The sequence below is a fragment of the Antennarius striatus genome, chromosome 14, assembly GCF_040054535.1.
Source record: "Antennarius striatus isolate MH-2024 chromosome 14, ASM4005453v1, whole genome shotgun sequence".
NCBI classification, from domain to species: Eukaryota; Metazoa; Chordata; class Actinopteri; order Lophiiformes; family Antennariidae; genus Antennarius; species Antennarius striatus.
The window spans coordinates 11656264-11677479 of record NC_090789.1 but is presented as its reverse complement, the minus strand read 5'-3'; the positions used below and the strand labels follow the sequence as shown (position 1 = coordinate 11677479).

The following is a 21216-nucleotide window of genomic DNA, read 5'->3' as shown; positions in this document are numbered from 1 at the left end:
ACTTCATCTGCTTATCTTCCTGCCTCGATAATAATTGATCCTTATCGATTAATTATTTGCAGGGCAGAGTAATCTCTGTCAAAGGTGACAGGGGTGTGAAGGTAAGTGAAAGCGCTGCATGTGCATCACATGAATGCACCCTTGTCCTCATAACATATTTCTATGCATGCAGATAACACAACCTGTATTCTGATTTATTTCTTTAAAAAATATGTCTATTTTCCCCATCTTTTGGTGTCTTTTATGCCAGGGAGTGGCCAGGAAAATGCACAAAGCTGTTATTGTCAGAATTACAGGACAGGTTACCACAGATGATGTTCAGCAGAGAGCACAGACACAGGCAGACGCCCACCCGGATCAAATCACAGCCTCAGTAGAGCCTGGCAGCACCCGCTGTGAAAAGAAACAAAAAGCTTGGCACGCATCATTCAAGCTGTCTGGAGAGAGATATTTAAAACTGCCACAAGAAATGTGGAAGACGAGACATACTCCTCTTGCTTGTGTTATCTATTCTAGTTACTAAATAGTTCTGGATGGTTACTTAGAGTAAATCATTTTGTTCTTTGTAATTTTAACATCACTATTTCAGTCAGACAAACAATGGAATCCAGTCATAGCTAAATTTATCGTTTTGTTTGTGCCACTGAAAACCTGCTGGTTTTGCTGAACTGCATTAAGTCAAACTTTAATACAGGGAATCTGTGTTGCTTTTTCATTTCTTACCATCATCACCGGTGCGGCGGTGGTTCAACGGTAGAGTGGGCAGTAGAGCGGGTCGTCCAATGTTTCAAAATCGGCAGTTCGATTCCCGCTCCCGCCCCAAAACACCCGGAGTGTGAGCTGACAGTGGGAGGTGTCAGCTCACCTCTGGAGCACTGCCGAAGCGCCCTTGAGCAAGGTGCCGTCCCCCTTGCAAGCTGCTCATTTGGGCTTCCCGCTGTTCTACCTCCCCCTGCATGCGTACAGGCACCGTTTGTGTGTTCAGGGCCTGTACACACTAATATATATGCATGTATACTAACTAGAGTGTGCCACTAATTTCCCTGTGAGGATTAATTCAGTACTGTATATAACATTTAAAAAATAAAATCTGCATCCGTCTTAACTCTATCCAAGATACGACTGCAATCAATTGTAAACTCAGAGATGATATGAGACCATGATGTCAGCCAAAATCAAGCTGTGGTTAAGAATGGTCATGCTGGTCATTTAGTCACATGGGCTGAGCGTGAATTTAGCCAGCTTTGATTACATCTAATTGCATCTTCAATCTATGACGACAGGCAATTCCCCATGTAGCAGCATCGTAATGTGTAATTTCTTTTTCACTGAGGGGCACAGTGGTGCAGTGGCCTTTTCTCCTGTTCTCTGATGAGAGCAATGACGTGCACTAAAGTGATATAAGTTCTCAAAATAATTAAAGGCCAACCTTCTTCTTGTAAAGTGGTTTATAAAACTGTGGGAAGTCTTGCGGTGGGCAAGACCTTGTGGTACTCTGTAATTTTATGGTCATTAGGGTTTGCTCAGTTCAGCTTTTGAATTCCAAGGGATTCCTGTGCAGAGCATATGACATCATCTTAAGTGTCTCCATGGCTATAGTGGATCCTGGTCACCATGCTGTTATACTATTCCTGAACAATTGCTTAAAAAGTTTTTTATTTTTGTGTATCTTGCTCTATGTGTTCTGTTTGTTAAGTTAATTCCTGTCTTTTGTCCAATCAACGTCACTGTGCTGTGTTGTTCTATTAATCAAATTCATGTCACTAAAATTAAAACTAATTCTTATTCTGTGACACTACCAGGTTGACTCTCTGACAACACGCCACCACTGCCTGCATTACCGGCCTTCCTGCATGCTTCTGTGCTACAGAACTGTTTCATTAAATCCTCACTTTCTCTTTGCAGGGAGACACCGGCAACATTGGGTTAACAGGTGCTCCTGGACAAAAGGGAGAGAAGGTGTGGAAGTCATGCACCTGGACAGTTGGATGGCCTTTCGTTTCTGTCACATCATAAAGTTTACATAGTGGTATTAATTGTGTGTTTCCAAACATCTACCAGGGTTTGAGTGGTGTGCCAGGGATTGATGGTTTACCTGGAGATATAGGAGATAAAGTAAGACACAGACTATTTCAGTTTTAACCTTGGTCTGCGAAACCTTCCAAATTGTGAAAGTTTTCATTTGCGTGTGCTTTTTTTTTGCCAACAGGGTGAAGCTGGATTCCCAGGTGCTCCAGGACAGCCAGGCCTAGCCGGACTAAAGGTGTCTGAATTTGTTTTATCAAAAATTTGATACAATGCACATGCATTTTTTTTTAAATCTTTGGAAATATTTTAATATAATGTCGATGTGTATGAAGTCATCTGGCACTGATTTGAGACTTGTGGTGGTGTTACATGGAAGTTCATACACATTCCTGGACATTTACGTCACAGCCAGTTATTGATTTCCCACGAATTAATGGAGGTACTTTGTTGAATTTCCCTTGGATGAGGCGGCAGCTGGTGAGAAGGAGTGGAGTAAGGCAGATGAGCTGGCTCAGACTTTTCCAAAGGACAGGCTTGTCGTTCTGGACCGGAGTAATTGATCGCCCCCTTTTGATGCAAATGTTTCTCACAAGGAGCTATACGTAATTGCATTTGAAAGACAGAAAATGCTGCCTCTTAGCTCCATTTTTTACCTGGAAAATAACTCTAACATCTAGGTATCAAGTGAAATGACCTTGGCACAAAACAACTAAAATGTTTTCTTTACATATGTTGGCTCTCTTAGACTAATCTGTCTAACTCTATAATAGAGTTAGTGCACATGTTTACTCACTAAGCTCTATACAAGAATCATCAAAAACAGGAGGAATCAACAAAATGAAAGTTCAAATTCAAAATAAAATGTATGAATATACTTATAAACATATACTTTAAGTTAAATTATTCATTTTGGAAGCTTTTCAATCAAATGGGTGAATTCCTGCATGGGAACTGCTCTGACACCCAAAAACTCTGCTTGAGAAAACAATGACAAATTATTTTTCACTTACGTAATCAATCATTTGCTACCATTTTAATTTTCACTGTTAGCAGTATAATAGCATGCAAGTGTATTGTTTTTTGTTGAGTTTTTCTGCTCTCAAATACTTAAAAAATAAGAATACCTGGTGACACACACAGTAAAGTGAATATATCCTGAATATAACAGATTAAACCAGGAAGACAAAAGAAATACTTTCACATATCACAGCCGCAGAATCTTAAAAAATCACCAGGGCTATCGGTTACTTCAGCAGTGGCAGCGTGACATCAAGCCAAATGGAATTATTGATGTTATTTTTACTGTTCTCTTCCCCTCTGAGATGCTAAAATGTTTTTGGTGAAAAAGGCCCATTGAATGAGTCATTCCTCACATTACTGAATTATCTGATCCACCTGTCATTAAATACATTCTAGGATTTTGTTTATAGCACTTTGTCAAACCAGGTTTGCTACAGAAAAGAAAAACATATTTTTACAAGGAATATAAAACATCAATGGATGAAATGATGGCAGTAGAATGAATAAACTCAAGAACTCATCAATGACAGTTCATAATCTCCATCCTATCGAATGAAGCTTTTTGGTAAACCTTGGAACAATGAGCGGAGCAGCATCCACAGAAAAGTCAGCATTTAAATGTGGGTTACAACAGGAACTTTTTTAAAATTCTGTTTTGTATTTCTTTGTGATGGTTACAGTTATAATCATCAACTAACTCTGCATAGATTACGAGACTTTTTTGTACTCTAGGGTGCCGAACAGAAGCCGGATGACACAATAATCATGCTACTTCCAGAATTCATTAAACAATACTTCAAACTAATCTGGTTAAAACATTGCTTTCCTGTGCATTCCTTGATCACAAGCTGTTAAACAATTTACATGAGATCATGACAAAGGTATGGCTGCAAATAACAAGTCAACATTTACAGTTAAAGAAAATTGGATATGTTCAGTATTTAGAAGAATTCCGACAGAGAACTGCATAAAAAGGTCAACTTATTGTAAAAGAAAATTGGAAATGGTTGCAAGAGGGTGTATTTGTTTCATTCTTTACAGAACTAAATGAGTAAAAGAGAGGTCATAGGTCAATATGACTCTCTGGTCTTGTCACAGTCAACTGGTTTTTGTTCCTGGAGGGGGTTCAGGTTTCTTTATTGGTCAGTGAAATGCTATGCTATTCAGCTCTGACACAGAAGCATGCCAGTTGGCCTGCTGTACAATGCTGACTCAGTGGTCGTGACACTTTGGGAGAGTCAATAACTTGCACTAATAGAATTTTCCATTTGTATGATATAGGGAATACAAGGAGATGCAGGATTGCAAGGCATAAAAGGTCCAAAGGGCACCATGGTGAGTGGAATCTTCATTTGAAATAAAGTACAGAACATTAAAAAGTTCTTGTTTTAAAACCAGGCCATGGTCTTCTGCTTTAGGGCGAATCGGGTGTAAATGGTGAAAAAGGAGCTCCAGGATCCAGAGTGAGTAACAATGACAAGCCTGCAACACCGAGGCTTCATCTCACTGAACAGTTTCAGTTGAGTAGCTGTTGCTGAGGGACTTATTTACTTTTCATGTTTTTTCCAGCATGCTCTGGGATTTGACCAATAATGTTAGATTGAATTTGTAGCTGAGCAGAGTTCATGCTTCAGATCTTGAATAAAAGGTAGACTTCTGAGAGAGACCATTCTTCTCAGAGGGACTGAGTACTGCGGGGTGTAATTGTGCAAACAGATGTGGCCTCCTTGATTGACTCACCACACTTCCTGTCTGGGACTCTGTGTAGGCGTTTGGCTGTAATGCAGCTTATTCAGACCCACCAAAGATTTGTTGATGTCTGAAATCGCTGATACCTTCCTCTTTTAGCCACCACAGGGATGTGATCATACTTTTTAGGCTGCTGATGTATCAGTGAAAGGTTGTCCCCTTGCATCACAACAACTTCCAATATAATTCAATTCGTCAAGATGTTTTTTTTATTTCAGGGTATTGAATAATTATAGCAGCACAATTTAAGGAGCAGAAGCACATATTTCTGTATCATGGTGATATGTCAACTTTCAAATTCATACCATACTAACAAGGGGTTTTTGGGTAAGCAGCAAACACAGAGTCAGAACAGAGATTGCTTTGCCATATGGCTTAAGGATGTGTTGCAGATTCTAGATGTGTTCATGCTACAGTCAAACATGCTGATAGCCAGTTTAGTAATTCAACTGGTCACTGAGAAATTTCCTGGAGGGGAGAAATGGAAAAGTACTTGTCTCTGTGGAGTAATCATTGGAATAGATGGTTTGGAGGAAGTTGGTGGGGGTTGTAGTCAGGGCAATCCTGACAGACTGAAAAGTCAGGAATGTTTTTTGAGTTCTGCAACACAGTCTTACTGTTGCAAAATCTGTTTCGCCTGTGTTATCTTAGCAGTGGTAATGAGGACCATTCAAAAAAAGATTATCTTGATCCAGATACCACAAGACCAGGATGACACATTCTGGATTTGTAGCATTTGGATAGTCCCACATGTAATCCCATATTCTTATATAACAAATTTGAAAATGCATGTTGTTCATGTAGTTTATCAATACCAGAATCACGTGACACCAGAGGAAGGAGGCATGTAGAGACACAGGGCAATGTGTGTTTCTCTTGATGCTTACGCTACCTGATGGATCAAGCAGAATGCTGAAAAGTTACTGTAGAATGATTGCATTGGGGGATGGAGAGTTGATTCTGTATTGCTTCAGTATGTACAATAAAAGAATGATACAATCTTTGTCCGACAACCACACCCTGCAATAGGAGCAAGATTATCATAAAATCTGTTCCTTCAAATCTATCTAGAATTTTGAAATATCCAAAAACTTCATCAGATCTGGGTAATTTTCTTCTCCAAATCCATATCCCAGATTGCTAATGAATGAATAAATGCTGTTCAGAAAAGGTTTGACACAGTGGGCTCAGAGGACGAGCTGTTTTTAAATTTATTGATATACGGTATAAGCTTTATATTCTAGCACCTCCAGGTGGTCAAAAGGCAAACATAGCCAACCTGAACTTATAATGAATCTGACAGTGATTATTCTCATAACATTAGAGTTTCAGACATATCTCTACTCTACATAAATGACCATGTATTTTGAAATAAATCATCATTATTGATTTACTATACAGAAATATTTTGTGATCCAGACAGAAGCCCATTTTTCATAATTACAAACACAAAACAAATATGTTGTCAGGGCTCATAAATGACTTTTTATTTCACAAATGAAGTACAAAACCTGACATTTATTATTTAAACAAGCTTCCTTGTGCACTTTTCCATTTGAGGGCCTGGCAGGTCTGGATGGATTACCTGGCAAACCTGGTGTTCCTGGGAAAGATGTAAGTGGTGTCCAGTTGAAGATTGTGACTACATATATTAACCTGTGGAAGATCACCTTTTGTATTAATGAGGCTTTTATTCAAACCAATTAGGGTTTAAGAGGATTGGTTGGTGCACCCGGAGCAAGTGGAATTAAAGGCGACAAGGTATGCTCCTCCTTTGCTGCATGGGGAACTCCATTCACTTGTTAGAATAATTTGAGTATGATACTGTGTGTGTGAGCATAACACTATTAAACTGTGATCAAAGCGGTATCATCTGTTTCCCAAGCTACTGTCTGCGCTCGCCAGACATTCCTCTGTCTCCTCTGTGTACTGTCAGAGGCAGCCCACTCATTTGTCTGAGAAAATAAAATGCAGAGCTCATTTGTCTGTCTGTAATTACTCACTTTGATGTTCTTCCACTGGTGCATACATGCGTATACCACACCCTTATTCACGATCATGGATATGTGCACACACACAAAAAAGGATTTCTGTGTCACTTCACACACACCATTCACTTTCCTTTTGGGCTATAGTAAACGCTCTGTTTAGCACACTTAATCCTATAAATTATGGTCATTGTCATGTCATCATCATAGCGCCCGCAGCACTTCAGCTTCTGCTGATTCTAATGATGGCTTTTCATCGTTGTGTGCTCTTTGTCACAGGGGGCCAGAGGCCTTCCTGGAATACCTGGGGATGTGGTAAGTTCCAAAAAGAAAAAGTAAGGACTATTTTCAGAATGATTGTAGGCTCTTTCAGTAATCAAATGTAATATACTTCTGCTTTAAACAAACAGATATTTGTATAAAGTAGACACAAAATTGAATTAAATCCAAATTCAAAGAAAAGTTGTGCAATTTAACATGAGAAAGAGTGATTACAATATCAAATATGCATTACAATGACAAATTTGGGATTATTGAAGCAATAAAATCTGGTTTATATGATAAATGAACAATCAGCAAATGAATGTTATCCAAAAATAAATTTAATTTAATCAAATTTAAATAACAAACATCATCAAGTGATCACTTAAGGAAAGCCCCAACAGGACAATAATCTACACTGGTGATTAGTAGTCGCCAGGAATGGACTGATGGACTGATGGGCATGTCTGAGCAAAAGGAGAAGAGGAGAAGAGGAACAGACTGGGAAGAAAGATAGTTTGTAGTTTTAGAGCAACAGACTCTAGCTACAAAGGAAGTCAGAGAGATGCATTATTTATCAGCAGTGTGCAGGCTGTTGTACTCACATTGACAGGACTAACATAGCTAGAAGCACTCTGGTTAAGAAATTCAGTGAGACTGAAGCAAACCATCAAATACCTACCGGTACCAGGTGCTGGCTCAGCGGAGTCAGACTGGCTGGTGTCATTACAGGAGTTTTTCTGGTGGGATGGTGATTAAAAAACCAGCTGACTTATTCTTCTGACAGGAGATGTGTGCTCCGACAAGGTAATTCACTAGGTGGGAAATAATGAGGTCAGCAGAGTTTGAACAGCGAGCTCATTTTCAGTTGTGTAAGTCTTCTGAAGCATCCCAAAGCTTGATCTGACACGAATAGCAATCCATGTAACAAGGCTAACATTGGTGTAATATAAGCAGCAGCCATTTTTATAATCAATTTAACAGTTCAGTCACCTTCCAAAAAAACAACAACAATATCCTATGGTGGATGGTTTTCAAATAGGGGTTAATCATTTGAAAATGAGATAATATGATTATTTAGTTCTTTCTATTTATTTCAGGTTCAAAAAGAAGGACTTCGGGGTGAAAAGGTGAGTTAGTGACCATTACATAGTAAAACATTTAATTATGTTTACCTCATCAACAGATAAATAAAAAAGCCTAACCCTAAACTCCCCTATTGTGTAATTTATAAGTAGAATGATTACCTGCTGAATATAAGGAAATGGACTGGAAGTAAATCAATAGTGTAGTGTTGATCTAATTCTTAATACTTCAAAGATGTCATTTGAGCAAATATGATACCGTTGTTTTTGACATATTTTAGGGAGATGTTGGACCTCATGGACCTCCAGGGGCTGTTGGACCCCCAGGGCCTCCTGTGAGGATCACAATTTATTATTTGCCACTCGTATAACGTTTTTACCTGCTGTCATTTAGATTTAGATATTTATTCTTTGTGGAGAAAATAAACAAGCTTGTGAAGCTGAACATCTTATCCCTTAGGGGTCTCCTGGATTGCAGGGTTTTCCTGGGGAACCTGGAGAGTTCGGTCAGCGGGTAAGAACTCATTTTGATCTGAACATTGCATTTCTTCTCTTCTTCAGTACCTGGACCCTATGACTGTGCCAGGTGATGCAGTACAAATGCTGGTTTCAGAAACCTGCATTCATATCTTAACTTGACTTTGCAGCACATGGAAGTCTTTTTGTAGAAATGTTTTAGAAGCAAATCTGCTCTACAGTTTGGACAAATCTCCTGTGATGGGGAATGATAGTTGACTGTTGAGCAAGCGTCATCTCAAATCATGAATTATTTGACACAAGAAGTTTTGAAGAAAGGCAGCTACACTTTTCAGAAAAAACCCCCCAGAAACATTGTACAAACAATGAAGAAAACAATAAAATATTGTCAGATCTTTATGAGTAGAGAAACTGTCCTACTCTATAAAGCATATAAGTGAGGATTGAGAGGGATTGTATTCGTAAAAATCTTCTAGAGTTTTTGTCGTTAGCTACAGGTTTCTGAACAAAAGGAACTGAAACAGTTTATACATTGATTTACTATATGCAATCATTGATAAGTTGTATATGATCACTTAAGACATGCAAAAAACACTCAGCGAGAGATCATTTTTGGCCTCTGAATTGGCTCTTAGTCTCAGACTTAGAATCTCAGTGAATGTTAGAGGTTATATAACATTTTATTCTGTTCTGCTGTATGTTTTGATGTATCTGGGTGTCACCCTTCGATGCACCGTGAATATCCAGTAACAGTGCGTGATTGGATTTCAAATGATAAGTAGACATCAAAGGTGAATTAGAAACCTTGGAGGAAGGCACAACCTGCAACCAATACATTCTATTAATTGTAATAAATGCATGCTAACATTGGGAATAATGAGCTCGGATTTGCTAACTGGCTACTTGGCCAACATAATCTTGAAAAATAAATGTTTATTCTTAGAATTTCTTATTATTATCATTATTCACATATAGTATATGTGATTGTGGATCAAACGTGAACAGTGATGGAAACATTAATGTTGTGGTAGGAGCTCATTAGACATTTGTTTATTTTTTGCATTTGAGCTTCTTAACTTAATCTTGGATGAAGTAACTTCTGAGTTTAGCTGTTGGTGCATCCAAATAAAACAGACACAATGCAACATAAAATATTAATAGTAGTGCAATTTTCTCTCTATAGACTAATACAATTGTACTTCAAAGTAACTATAAAAGGGAGTAGGTTTCAATGGAGAAGGGGATCTATCTGTGAGGAAGATCTCGCCCTCTGGCTCTCAACTTTATTGTTTCTCTCCTCTTTACTCTTGGGATGGGAAATTCCTTCATTAAATGTTTTCAGTGAAAACAAACTGTTTTTCTTTTTAATATAACTACCATAATGAAAAGGGAAATATATAGAGAAACTATTAAATGTAGAAACTTGACAAATCTCACTTGAACTAATCAAAAATCACAATCTTGCTTAAATGCTTAAATCACTGAAAAATTACTCTGCAATGATGACAAAAACACAAAACAAAACCAAATAATTTTCATGGGATTTCTGTGCTTTTTTTGTGCTTTAGGCTGACTTAACATGCAGGAAAAAAATGTCTAAAACGAGATGACTCTGCCCCCAGAAGTGATCTTGTTGAATAAAACTGTATTGAACATACACTAACATACATATTATATGTGAATAATGATAAGACCAAGAAATGATGAGAATAATCAATTATTTTTCAAGATGTAAGATGTATGATGTATGTTGGGGCGGCAGTAGCGCAGTAGTAGAGTGGGCAGTAGAGCAGGTCGTCCAATGTTCCTAAGACCGGCGGTTGGATTCCTGCTCCCGCCCAAAAAAACATCTGTAGTGTGAGCTAAGAGTAGGAGGTGTCAGCTCACCTCCGGAGCAATGCCGAGGTGCCCCTGAACAAGGCGCCATCCCCCCCTTTACAAGTTGCTCATTTGGGGCGCTCCACAAAGGGGCTGCCCGCCACTCTACCTCCCCCAGCTTACCTTCAGGCCCCCTTGTAGGCGTGCAGGGGGAGATAATCCCCTGTAGCACATCCCAGACTCTGTGTGTGTGTGTGTGTGTATGCGTGTGTGTGTGTGTGTGTGTGTGTGTGTGTGTGTGTGTGTGTGTGTGTGTGTGTGTGTGTGTGTGTGTGTGTGTGTGTGTGTGAGTGTGTATGTGCGTGTGTGTGCTACAGGAGCCTGTACAAACTAACATGTATGCATGTGTTCGAAGTATTTGCTAACTAGAATGTGCTCTTACTTTCTCTTCGGGGATCAGATCAGCATATATTAAAAAAAATACTACTGGGATTCTGTAGACATGACAAAATGTATGCCTCATGCTAATACAAGCTGACGCCCACTGTTATCAATGCATCTGAGTGCTCCACAAAACCCTCCCAACAGCTCTCATTTTCTATTCCCTCCATCCACACTGGTCCCATCACACAGCAATGTGTAATGTGATGGTGATTTTACATAATGTGTTGTTCTGAAACATTAGCAAAGACACTGACCTCCATTCCACTTCTCTGCTGGGAGCAATTAAGTCCTCATGGCAATATGCTGGAATCAACTCTTGCAGCTGCTCAGTTGGACAGCGGAGCATCTCTGCCCACGGATGACAGAATTTTCTCTGACTGAAATGTTTTGTCCCAAGTCACACAAGCTCCTCTGGGATAGATGGATTTGTATATATTAACATGAATTTAGATTGGCACAATATCTTGCAAGTTACCTTGTGTGCATTGTTGCAATGTTATTTTTGATATCACTGGAGGTCCCTGTAGAATGTAAAATATTTTACATTCTACTGGGATGCTTTCCAACTGAATTCTAAAGAAAAAAAACCCAGATGGTGAGAAGCTTGACCTATTTTCCCAGCTTTGAGGTTGTTATACTTTTATTGAAGATGTGCAGGGGGAGAGTTTGTGGAGGTGAGGGCACGCTAAGACCTGCAATAATAAGGTGGTCTCCACTGCTGCCATCACTGATAGAGTGGGCTTTATGGTTGAGCTGGTATAAATTGAGCCACTCCACACTGCTGCAAATCTCTCATCGCCTGTCTGTCACCTCTACTAAGGCCTCTGTCCTGGTATGACAGCTGAGAACAGCCTGGGTTTGAATGTGGAAAAAGCAGAAAACAACATCAACAAAAAAATAAATTAAAAACAAAACAATGGAGGGACAAGTTACCTCAGTTTCCTGGGGGTTGTTGAATGGAAATCTAACAAAAATGCAGGAATGAAAGGGGAAAAGCGTGGGACAGGCAACATGTGTGTGTGTGAACTACTGCTTGTCCATTATAAGTACAGTAGATCAAGAATAAACGTGAGTGTATGGATTTGTGTGTGTGTATGTGTGTGTGTGTGTGAGAGAGAGAGAGAGAGAGAGAGAGAGAGAGAGGGGAGAGAGAGAGAGAGAGAGAGAGAGAGAGACCTACATTATATGTGGGAAAGGAATGAGCTATACCAGTTCAAAGAGATAATGAAACCACAGAAACCACAGCCAGAACTGGAATCGGACCAGGAGAAAATTTATATTTAGAATCCATAGTTCATTGATCTACCGTTATATTTATATTCAACCCTATGCCATAGTTGTTTCTTAAATAATTCTAATTACTGTCTTTCAGGGAAAAAAAGGAGAGAGTGGATTGCCTGGAGTGGATGGCCTACCTGGACCTGCTGTAAGAAAGCCTGTCATTATTCTTTTGTTTTTGTGTACACCTTTTACATGTAATTTACCTCTCTGGAAAGAGAATCAAATTGGTATTTTGACTGGGTTTGTGTGGGGACAAATTAAAAAAAAACATTCACTGTAATGTAGGAATAGAAAAAGGATGGATTAAAGTCAACAGACTGTGTCAATTAATTTTCCAAATTGTCACAAAGACTAACAGAAATACACCTTTCTGCAAGTGCTATCCATATTTAAATGGCTGTAAACATTACTCTCACTCGCCCTCTATCGCTAGTTTTAGGTACTGCTGCATGCAGTCCTTCAGTAATCTGCCCAGATAAATCTCTTTGTATTGTTTTTAAAACATTCAATAAAATAATTTGCCAAATACCTTGCACATTGGACATATGCTTTTGATATTTTGATCTGACAAATAACAATGTCATTAAGATAGTCCATATTGAGAGCATGTGTGCTATTAACACATAATAGACACTTCCACTGATATTGGTTTCTGTTGTTCAGGGTGATCAGGGTCCACCTGGGCCGGCTGGGCGCCAAGGACACACTGGGCCTCCTGTGAGTGAGCAGATAAATAAGGACACATTCTTTAAATTAAAAGTTCCTTTTGTTTTGACATCAGGTAAGCATCTGTTTCAAAGTGATATTCTTATGCTTGTTCTTTTTGTATGCAGGGTCTACCTGGTGAAATTGGATTTTCAGGCAAACCTGGAGAGCCTGGAAAGCCTGTGAGTTGGCTTTTTTTAATTGTCAAATAAATCCAAATAAATGTCAAATAATTGTTCTTTTTGTCATTGAGGTTCAATCTCTGCTGTCATTTATCTCCTTCTGTCACTAAATGTCAACCTTTTGTCACTGATTTTCAAAGGGTCTTCCTGGTAAAGATGGTTTAGATGGTCTTCCTGGAAATGATGGTGCGATGGTCAGTATGACATTTAGAATTACTTTTCTTTGTTTATTCTTTGGCCTTCCACACCCACAGTGAAAAAAACAAACAAAAAAACTTTAGAAATTAAAATTTCAACAATCATTGAACAAAATGCTGTATATCTATCAGCCTAAGGCCAAGATATTCTCTGTTGATCAGATGACTAGAAGCACAGCTTTGACAGAGTACTTACCTCTTCTTACATGTGTAAGTAGGTAGCTGTTCGCTAACAAGTAAACCAGTTTCACAGGGCCAAAACATTATGGGTTATTTTGCTTGTTGTTGAAAACATAAACTGTCAGCACTACAGAATTGATGAGAGGGTTATGACTTTCAATTCACTAAACTAAGCCTAGTCTTATGTTTGCGGAAGTGCGAAATAACTCCTTTAGCTTTAAAATCTGCTTACAATGAGTTAACCTTAAGGCCTATCATTTGTAGTATCTGGCAAATGTTTATGGTGAATGGTTGTTTGAATGGTATCTACACTGAAATCTTGTCTTCAAAGGGACCCAGGGGAGAGCGTGGAACAGATGGTTTTCCTGGCAAACCCGGATCTAAGGTACAGTGACTTAATCATATCCAGAAACACACAGTGGACGCAACTGAATAGATGTGTAACCAAAGAGATGCCAAATTTTAACGTCTGTCTTCTCCCAGGGTGATGAAGGGGCTCCGGGACCAAGAGGACCTCCAGGGGAGAGAGTGAGTTCACAGTTGCTGACCTTTAATTCCACAAATATGTAGTCAACCAACGTTTGTCCGTTTGCCAGTCCATATATTTATCTGTAATCAATTCACATTTGTGATATACAGTATCCCGAAATCTACATATACAGTACTACTCACAAATTTCCCCACTGTGGGACAGTAATGGGTTATCTTATCTTATCTTATCTTATCTTATCTTATCTTATCTTATCTTATCTTATCTTATCTTATCTTATCTTATCTTATCTTATCTTATCTTAACTTATCTTATCTTATCTTATCTTATCTTACCTTCACCAAATATACCCATATATTAATTATAATAGATGGCTTTGCCTTTTCATAATTTTGATTTTGTACAAATGACATTTTGTGGTGGTTCCATGGAGCCCTGCCAGCTGAGATTGGCACCAGTAGACCTGTGACTGGCAAAGCAGATAAGTGGTTGTGGATGGATTGACGGATTGATTGATGGATGGATGGATGGATGGATGGATGGATGGATGTTATACTGGAGCCACTGGGACATGTCATCTTCAGATATTTTGCTTAATAAGACGTATACTTTTAATACTTTATTGCTTTGTCATGTGACAATTTATTTAAAGGGAGAAGCAGGGCCCCTTGGACAACCAGGTGTTGATGGAGCAAGAGGAGACAGGGGTGTTCCGGTGGGTTTTGACTATACAAGCCTTCACCACTATTATCTTCATTCCCTTTCACCCTCAAAACTACTAGTCAAAAATTACCGTATTTCCAAACTGTGCTGTATTGGCAATGTCTTTGTGCATTTTATAGTGTCATCGCAATGCCACTGGGGTATTTGTAGCTGGAGTGAAATCAATTGTTCTTTGTTTGACTGTGTAACTGCCTGGAAAAATATCAAGGGGTGGTGGATGTCTCAAAACAGTTTCCACTTCCAAATAAAAACATCCCATCCCACGCCTGTGTTAAAATACATGTAGGGTTTCTGCTCTGTTTGAAACTTTGATTTGTGCATCTCTTCCATAGGGAGAAAGAGGTCAGGATGGACCACTAGGACCAAAAGGTGAAAAGGGTGATAAGGTAAATAAGCCTGTTTATTAATTTTCACTGTACACAAAACAGTGTTATGATGGCCATAGAGCTGTCCTCCCCTGCCTCATATATGGCCACAATGCAGTATCATCAGTTCTAGAGTCATTACTATGCAGACAATGTGAACATATTGTCTGTTGCCTCAGGGTGAAGTGGGAGCAAGTGGTCCACCTGGCATTCCAGGAAATGTAAGTATATGTTTTCTGTTTCTATTACTCATGTTAACATAAGGCTTAATCACAGCCATAAGATACATTACAGTAATTAAACATAATGGAGGAAACAGAGTGAGTGGAAGTGTTTGAAAGTTTTGTGTCTTCGTAGGTGGCGAATGTCATCCCTGAGCCTGGTGAACCTGTGAGTACATAAAAAGACATTTATGAATTTGCCTTGGTGCCCCTTCGGTTGTTGTTGATTTTGCACAGTTAATGATTACGTACTGTATTTTGATCATTATATCATAATGCATTCTTGGTTTTCTGACTTTAGGGAACACCTGGGGAGAAGGGAGAAAAGGGAGATCAAGGAAAACCAGGAGAGATGGTCAGTTTTGCTTTCTTCCATTTCATGGAATACACTTGCAATAAGCAGAAGAGTCCACTAGATGTCAGCAGAGATTGAGTGAAGTGGAGCCACAACATGAGAAGAGCTAGTGGGACTTTAATTGGCTGAATAAGAGAGTAATGCACTGGTTTTCTAGCCACTAGTTTTAACATACATATTAAATAGTATATTAGTGTAGTAGGATACAATGAGAAATATAATGATATACGTATATAGGTGGTCTGCACACACTCTCAGAGAATCATTGTATTTCTTGAGCTTCAACAGTTCTACATTCTTAAAGTCGCTGTCATTTATGTGTCTTGTCTAAAGGGTCAAAGAGGGTTACCTGGTGAGCAAGGCTTCAAGGGACCTCCTGGACCTATGGTAAAATGCAACTGATGCTGCTTTTCTAGACAAGATAGATATTATAACTTTATTTATCCCTTAAGGAGGTTCCATCAGGGAAATTAATTTAGGAAATTAATTTAATTTAGATGTTGCTGAATGGATCAGATTGACTATGTTGTTTTATTTTTTAGGGTCTAAAGGGGGAAAGTGGACTTACAGGAGAGACTGGCCGAGTTGGAGACCCTGTAAGTTGTCCGATTACATATAAAACACCTTTGTAAAGAAGTAATAAATCCTGAGCAGCACCAACTATATTGAATGATATATTCATCTCAGGGTCCACCGGGCATAGCTGGTCCTCCAGGTCCTCGCGGATTACCAGGAAATGGGGTAGTTTTTTTTTCCAGACTTGAAGATTAATTTCAAGATTAAATGATGCTATGTTATGTGACAAGCTGCTGAAAGAGCTTTGTGAAACTACTTGTCTATATTCCAGGGAATACCAGGAACCATCGGACCTCCTGGTCCAGTCGGACAGAGAGGAGACAAGGTCAGTTACCTGTTTCTAAAAGCTACATGATTTGGTCTATTTTGAATTTGAAAATCTTTAGACTGTGATCACAGTTGTTCTGATGATGCACAGTATAAGTGTGACTGCAAAAGAGAGAGACTGACCTCGCTTGTGTTCCAGCATTGTTTAAGCAGAGAATTTATTTAAATCCTGCAGCAGAGGTGGTGATGACTAGCTGTGCAGTTTCACAATAACTATTCAGAACTCTTTGTGTGTAGCTTTATTGTTTGATTTCTTTCCTATTATTGATTTTCTTGTTTAAAAAGCTGCTGTAGGCTTCATAGTTTACCAGTTCACTCGTCATAATGTATATCTGGTCTGATTTATTGCAATCAATGATCCAAATGACATTAAACACTAAAGGTTTTACATTAATTTAAGGTATATGATCTGAGGAACCTGCTGACACGTTTGTGTAGTGTTGAGAATTAATAAAAGGCTTTCTTTATTATGACATCTGTTTTAGGGTGATTCGGGTAAACCAGGACAAGTAGGCCCCACAGGCCCACCCGGGGAGCCGGGTTCAATTGGACCCCCTGGACTACCAGGAAAGGGGAAAGATGGGAAAACTGTAAGATATTTTTCTACCTCACTATATGCATGATTTGAACATAATTCAAACATGTCGATTAAATATTGAGCTTTGTAAGTTACTGTTCATGTAAGTTACCTGGCATTAAAACATTTAAAGGACATATAAAGGACAGCAAATAAAAGTGATGAAACTATGTTTTACATTTTAGTGACTATTTGCCTGGTGATAATTAGAAGGGTAGATTCACTGGCCTTCTTACATAGATGTTATTAGTTTATTTACGATGAGACGCTCATTTGTGACTTTAAAATGGACACAGCATATGCTATCATCTTCCCCCACTAGCTTTTAAAGCTGTACTATTGATGTCACACGTATGACTAATTAAATCAGAGATATTTGCAAATTAATTCCTCGTGCTAGAATTAAACTCAGATTTCTGTGGAGAAAACCCTACATGCTAGCAAAATGTACAGCACAACAACAATGTTTACAGAGATAAAACATTAGAACACATTGTGTCATTTCCCCCTGGTCATTATAATGTGGAAGGAATGTTCATATGATACTTTTAATCAAGCAAAGTTATTTCCACATAATTCCAAAATTTTGTAGTATTGTAAAATAGATTTTTTTTCAATTAATGTCATGTTTTTTTTAAATTTTACATCAAAGTAATATACATTTCTACATTTGTAAATGTATTTCTAACTTACAAAAGTTTTGCATCTTCAGTAGTTAGAAGGAATAAATAAAAAAACTAAACAAAACATCAGTACCAAAAACAGGTCTGTTTGATTCAAGAGACAAGACATGACGAGTATTGATTTTAAATGGAAACATGTTGCATCAGTCGACTAATTATTTCTAATAATAGCTAGATATTACTTATGAGCAGGCTGTTGTTGGCAACATGTGCTCCCCTGGTAAACAGCTCCTGCCTGTAATTCATGTTGAACCACAATTCAATCTGACCATCTGTATGGGAAGTAAATGAGTCTCAGTGAGCACATTCTGCTCTGTGGCTCAACATATTTCTTGATCATTTTTCACCTCAGGCATGTGGCCATCCTGCTGAGAATGCAGGCACAAACAGGAAAAACATTGTTAAGACATATTGGACCACAACAGATTTAGCTCACAGCAGCTCTGGTTTTTACAACTGCCAGGTGTGGCCCTGAGGCCTCATTACTCTTATGTTCATGAACACTTTAAAGTTAAAATGTCACTTTCAAAGTAGCTTAATTCCAGTGTTTGAGCAGCAAGAGAAATGATTAATGTCACGTGTGATATTACAGGGAGATCCGGGACCACAGGGACTTCAAGGACCCCCAGGGTTAAAGGTAATGCAATTTTAGAAGTTTTCAAAAAGTTTCAAGTGCATGCATGCATGCATATGTGTATAAACTTTATAGTTTTCCTGAGGTTTTTTTTTTTTTTTTCATCATGCACAGGTGCTCTTTTGTTGATGTGAAAAAGTTCTTTGGCAAGGATAAGAGAAACAATTCATTTTTCTTGAAAGCAGCAAAAGCAATTTCTATGTCCACTGCACTGTGACCACCACACTGATTATGACTCTCTCCTTGCTGTGAAGAGCTTGATGTCGAGGGCAGAGGCTAGGCAGGGGCATTTGCTGGATTTATGGTGTCAAATCGTTCACCCTCATCACCCATACATTCTGTCTTATGGGTACCAAAATGTCAACTGCAGATAGCTTTTTTTTTTCATAGTTTAAAAAGTGCTATTTTTTGGGATCAGCAGGCATTACTAGTGTGACTGTTGTGAGATTCTTAATCAAACTTACCTGACATTATCTGAGCAGGAAGGTGGGGGAGTAAACATTTTTATTCCAACCACCAGGGCCAACCAGGATTGAGAGGAGAGCCGGGGTTACCAGGGGACAGAGGTCCATCAGGAGAAGGCAAAGTCGGCGCACCGGTATGAGTGTCAATGCCAGCCGGTTCATTTTCCTTGAGTTGATTCATTCACACATCCTTAAACATGAATCCTGCATGTCTTCTTGCAGGGTCCTCAAGGAAATGATGGGGAGCCTGGATCTGCGGTAAATATTTTGTGAAGATTTATACTGATTATGTTTATTCAAATGCATTCCTATAATATCTGATTATCTGGATTCTAGGGCTTGAGGGGTCTACCAGGAATCGCCGGTCCTCAGGGCCCAGCAGGACATAATGTGAGTAAAAATGATCAAATAACTATTCTAGCATGGATCTCTGGATATAGAGACCAAAAGTTAAACATTCAGACTGAATAGATGGGATTGTCTTGACTGCATAACTACTGTAGAACTCTGTGATTAAATATGGTATCTTAAAACAACGTTAAAAATTAACAAACATCTTTATAATTTCAGAGTTAAATTCAACATTTTGTCTTCATGTATTTCCTTCATTTGATGTCTTGTTCAAGAAGTTTGATTTCTTATCTGTGCTCCACATGCAGGGTTTGCCAGGAAGGCCCGGAGAGAAGGGATCACCTGGAGAGCCAGTAAGTTCATTAAAAAAAAACCCCATATACAGGTAGTATCGAGTACCACCTGCAGTCATACTTTTGCCTGAGTACACACACAATGAAATATGCTTACCATCACACGGAGATATTAGACAAATGTATAACTCCACTTGCCTGACAAAACTGATTAATAATATAATACATATGCTAGTCAGACAGAAATCTGTACACACATCATCAGTTGGTCTAGTTGTCGTAATATTCATGGGCAGAGGTGCATAAACAGTTTTTTCACTTCGGTGGAGAATAACTTGACTGCCCTCCGCAGAAATCTGACCCACCCAATACCTTTGGGATGAAGTGGAACACCAGCAACGCCAGACTTCATCTCTTAACAACATACAAAGTCCATAGTCACACAATGAAATCCAACATTTTCCGCACTATAACGTGCACCTAAAAGCCTTTAATTTTCTAAAAAACCAACACTGTGCCTTATAATCCAGTTGTGCCTTATATATGGAAAAAGTTTTAAAGTAGGGCATTCATTGAAGGTGCGCCTTATAGTCCAGTGCGCCTTATAGTGCGGAAAATAGTGTAAGCTGCATGAAGGTGTTAACATAAAAATACAAAGAAATAACTATATACATGAGGTCATTTTATAATGGTTCCCTGGTTTGCCTACAGATAATAACTGCTAATCGTATGTATGTTTTAAATATTTTTTTGGCTAATTCACTCTATTATCAATTGTCTCACAGGGAAAGGCAGCAGACCTCTCTGACTTAAATCTGAAGGTAAAGAGTACAGTATTTCTGCAGCTCTGAATTGACAGAACACTTCATGTGTGGGTAGATCACTTTATCAGGAACACATCTCTGTTACCCTAGGATGTTTGCTCAGACTGCCCTGCAGGTCCATCTGGACCACCAGGTCTTCCAGGAATTCCAGGGGAAAAAGGACATGTGGGAACACCAGGAAAAAATGGTCAAGATGGTTACCAGGTAGGAGTCATGAATTACTAATTATTTCCTGCTTGCTGCTCTGACTGTTGTAATGATTCTGCAAATCTTTAAAGGAGTGTTATCAAGCCCGTATCTCTGCAGTATTAGCTCTAAGAGAGGTGCAAGGTCACGCCTAAATCTCTGGCATCATCAATCACAGTATGACTGATGAATAGACTCTTCCTGCACCATTAGTTCGGCCTCCTCTGGGGGCAACAGGACCCGGTGACTGTACTCGGCACTGTCTGCCTGGGCAGAGACTGATGCTCTGTCGGTGTCATTACAGGGCCAACCAGGACCAACCGGACCTCAAGGGCCCCCTGGAGCTGACGGTGGAAAGGCAAGTTTGCACACTAACTGCGACCTTATGGTTCCCTAAGGATAGTCTGCTAATTAATTGCTTTTGTCAACATTTTTTTTGTTTCCTCACAGGATTCAGGTAATTGGGTGAAAAGCTAAGCATTAGAGCACCTTTCAAAAGAAATAATGGTTTTATTCCTTCCTTCTCTTCGGTCATATTTTCAGCAATTTTAGGTTTTATTTTTTGACCAGAAATTTCTCAGATGGATGCCTTCCTCTTGAAATATGACATTTCACAAGAAGTTTCTCTTTTTTTCACCACAGGGTATTAAAGGTGATCGAGGACCACCTGGAGGCCCAGGAGACAAAGGGGAAAAGGTATATTTATCATTTATAACTTATGACTCCATCACT

General features: G+C 38.9%; 1 protein-coding gene across 3 annotated transcripts in view; it reads left to right on the top strand.

Annotated features, from left to right (window-relative positions):
• col22a1 (collagen, type XXII, alpha 1) overlaps positions 1–21216 on the top strand; it is a 52887-nt gene that overhangs the window by 16715 nt on the left and 14956 nt on the right. Inside the window, exons 12-48 of one of the 3 annotated variants that reach the window (XM_068332327.1) lie at positions 63–101; positions 1906–1959; positions 2062–2115; positions 2210–2263; positions 4330–4383; positions 4467–4511; positions 6358–6411; positions 6505–6558; positions 7065–7100; positions 8147–8176; positions 8413–8466; positions 8592–8645; positions 12243–12296; positions 12815–12868; positions 12985–13038; positions 13179–13232; positions 13747–13800; positions 13899–13943; positions 14558–14620; positions 14961–15014; positions 15173–15214; positions 15351–15383; positions 15516–15569; positions 15903–15956; positions 16112–16165; positions 16257–16310; positions 16417–16470; positions 16958–17062; positions 18325–18369; positions 18887–18964; positions 19053–19088; positions 19167–19220; positions 19490–19534; positions 20260–20295; positions 20389–20502; positions 20789–20842; positions 21127–21180. In XM_068332327.1, coding sequence (XP_068188428.1) covers positions 63–101; positions 1906–1959; positions 2062–2115; positions 2210–2263; positions 4330–4383; positions 4467–4511; positions 6358–6411; positions 6505–6558; positions 7065–7100; positions 8147–8176; positions 8413–8466; positions 8592–8645; positions 12243–12296; positions 12815–12868; positions 12985–13038; positions 13179–13232; positions 13747–13800; positions 13899–13943; positions 14558–14620; positions 14961–15014; positions 15173–15214; positions 15351–15383; positions 15516–15569; positions 15903–15956; positions 16112–16165; positions 16257–16310; positions 16417–16470; positions 16958–17062; positions 18325–18369; positions 18887–18964; positions 19053–19088; positions 19167–19220; positions 19490–19534; positions 20260–20295; positions 20389–20502; positions 20789–20842; positions 21127–21180 — 1980 coding nt within the window. The remainder of the gene's footprint in view (positions 1–62; positions 102–1905; positions 1960–2061; positions 2116–2209; positions 2264–4329; positions 4384–4466; positions 4512–6357; positions 6412–6504; positions 6559–7064; positions 7101–8146; positions 8177–8412; positions 8467–8591; positions 8646–12242; positions 12297–12814; positions 12869–12984; positions 13039–13178; positions 13233–13746; positions 13801–13898; positions 13944–14557; positions 14621–14960; positions 15015–15172; positions 15215–15350; positions 15384–15515; positions 15570–15902; positions 15957–16111; positions 16166–16256; positions 16311–16416; positions 16471–16957; positions 17063–18324; positions 18370–18886; positions 18965–19052; positions 19089–19166; positions 19221–19489; positions 19535–20259; positions 20296–20388; positions 20503–20788; positions 20843–21126; positions 21181–21216) is intronic. The other 2 variants (XM_068332328.1, XM_068332329.1) reach the window with 2 other exon arrangements.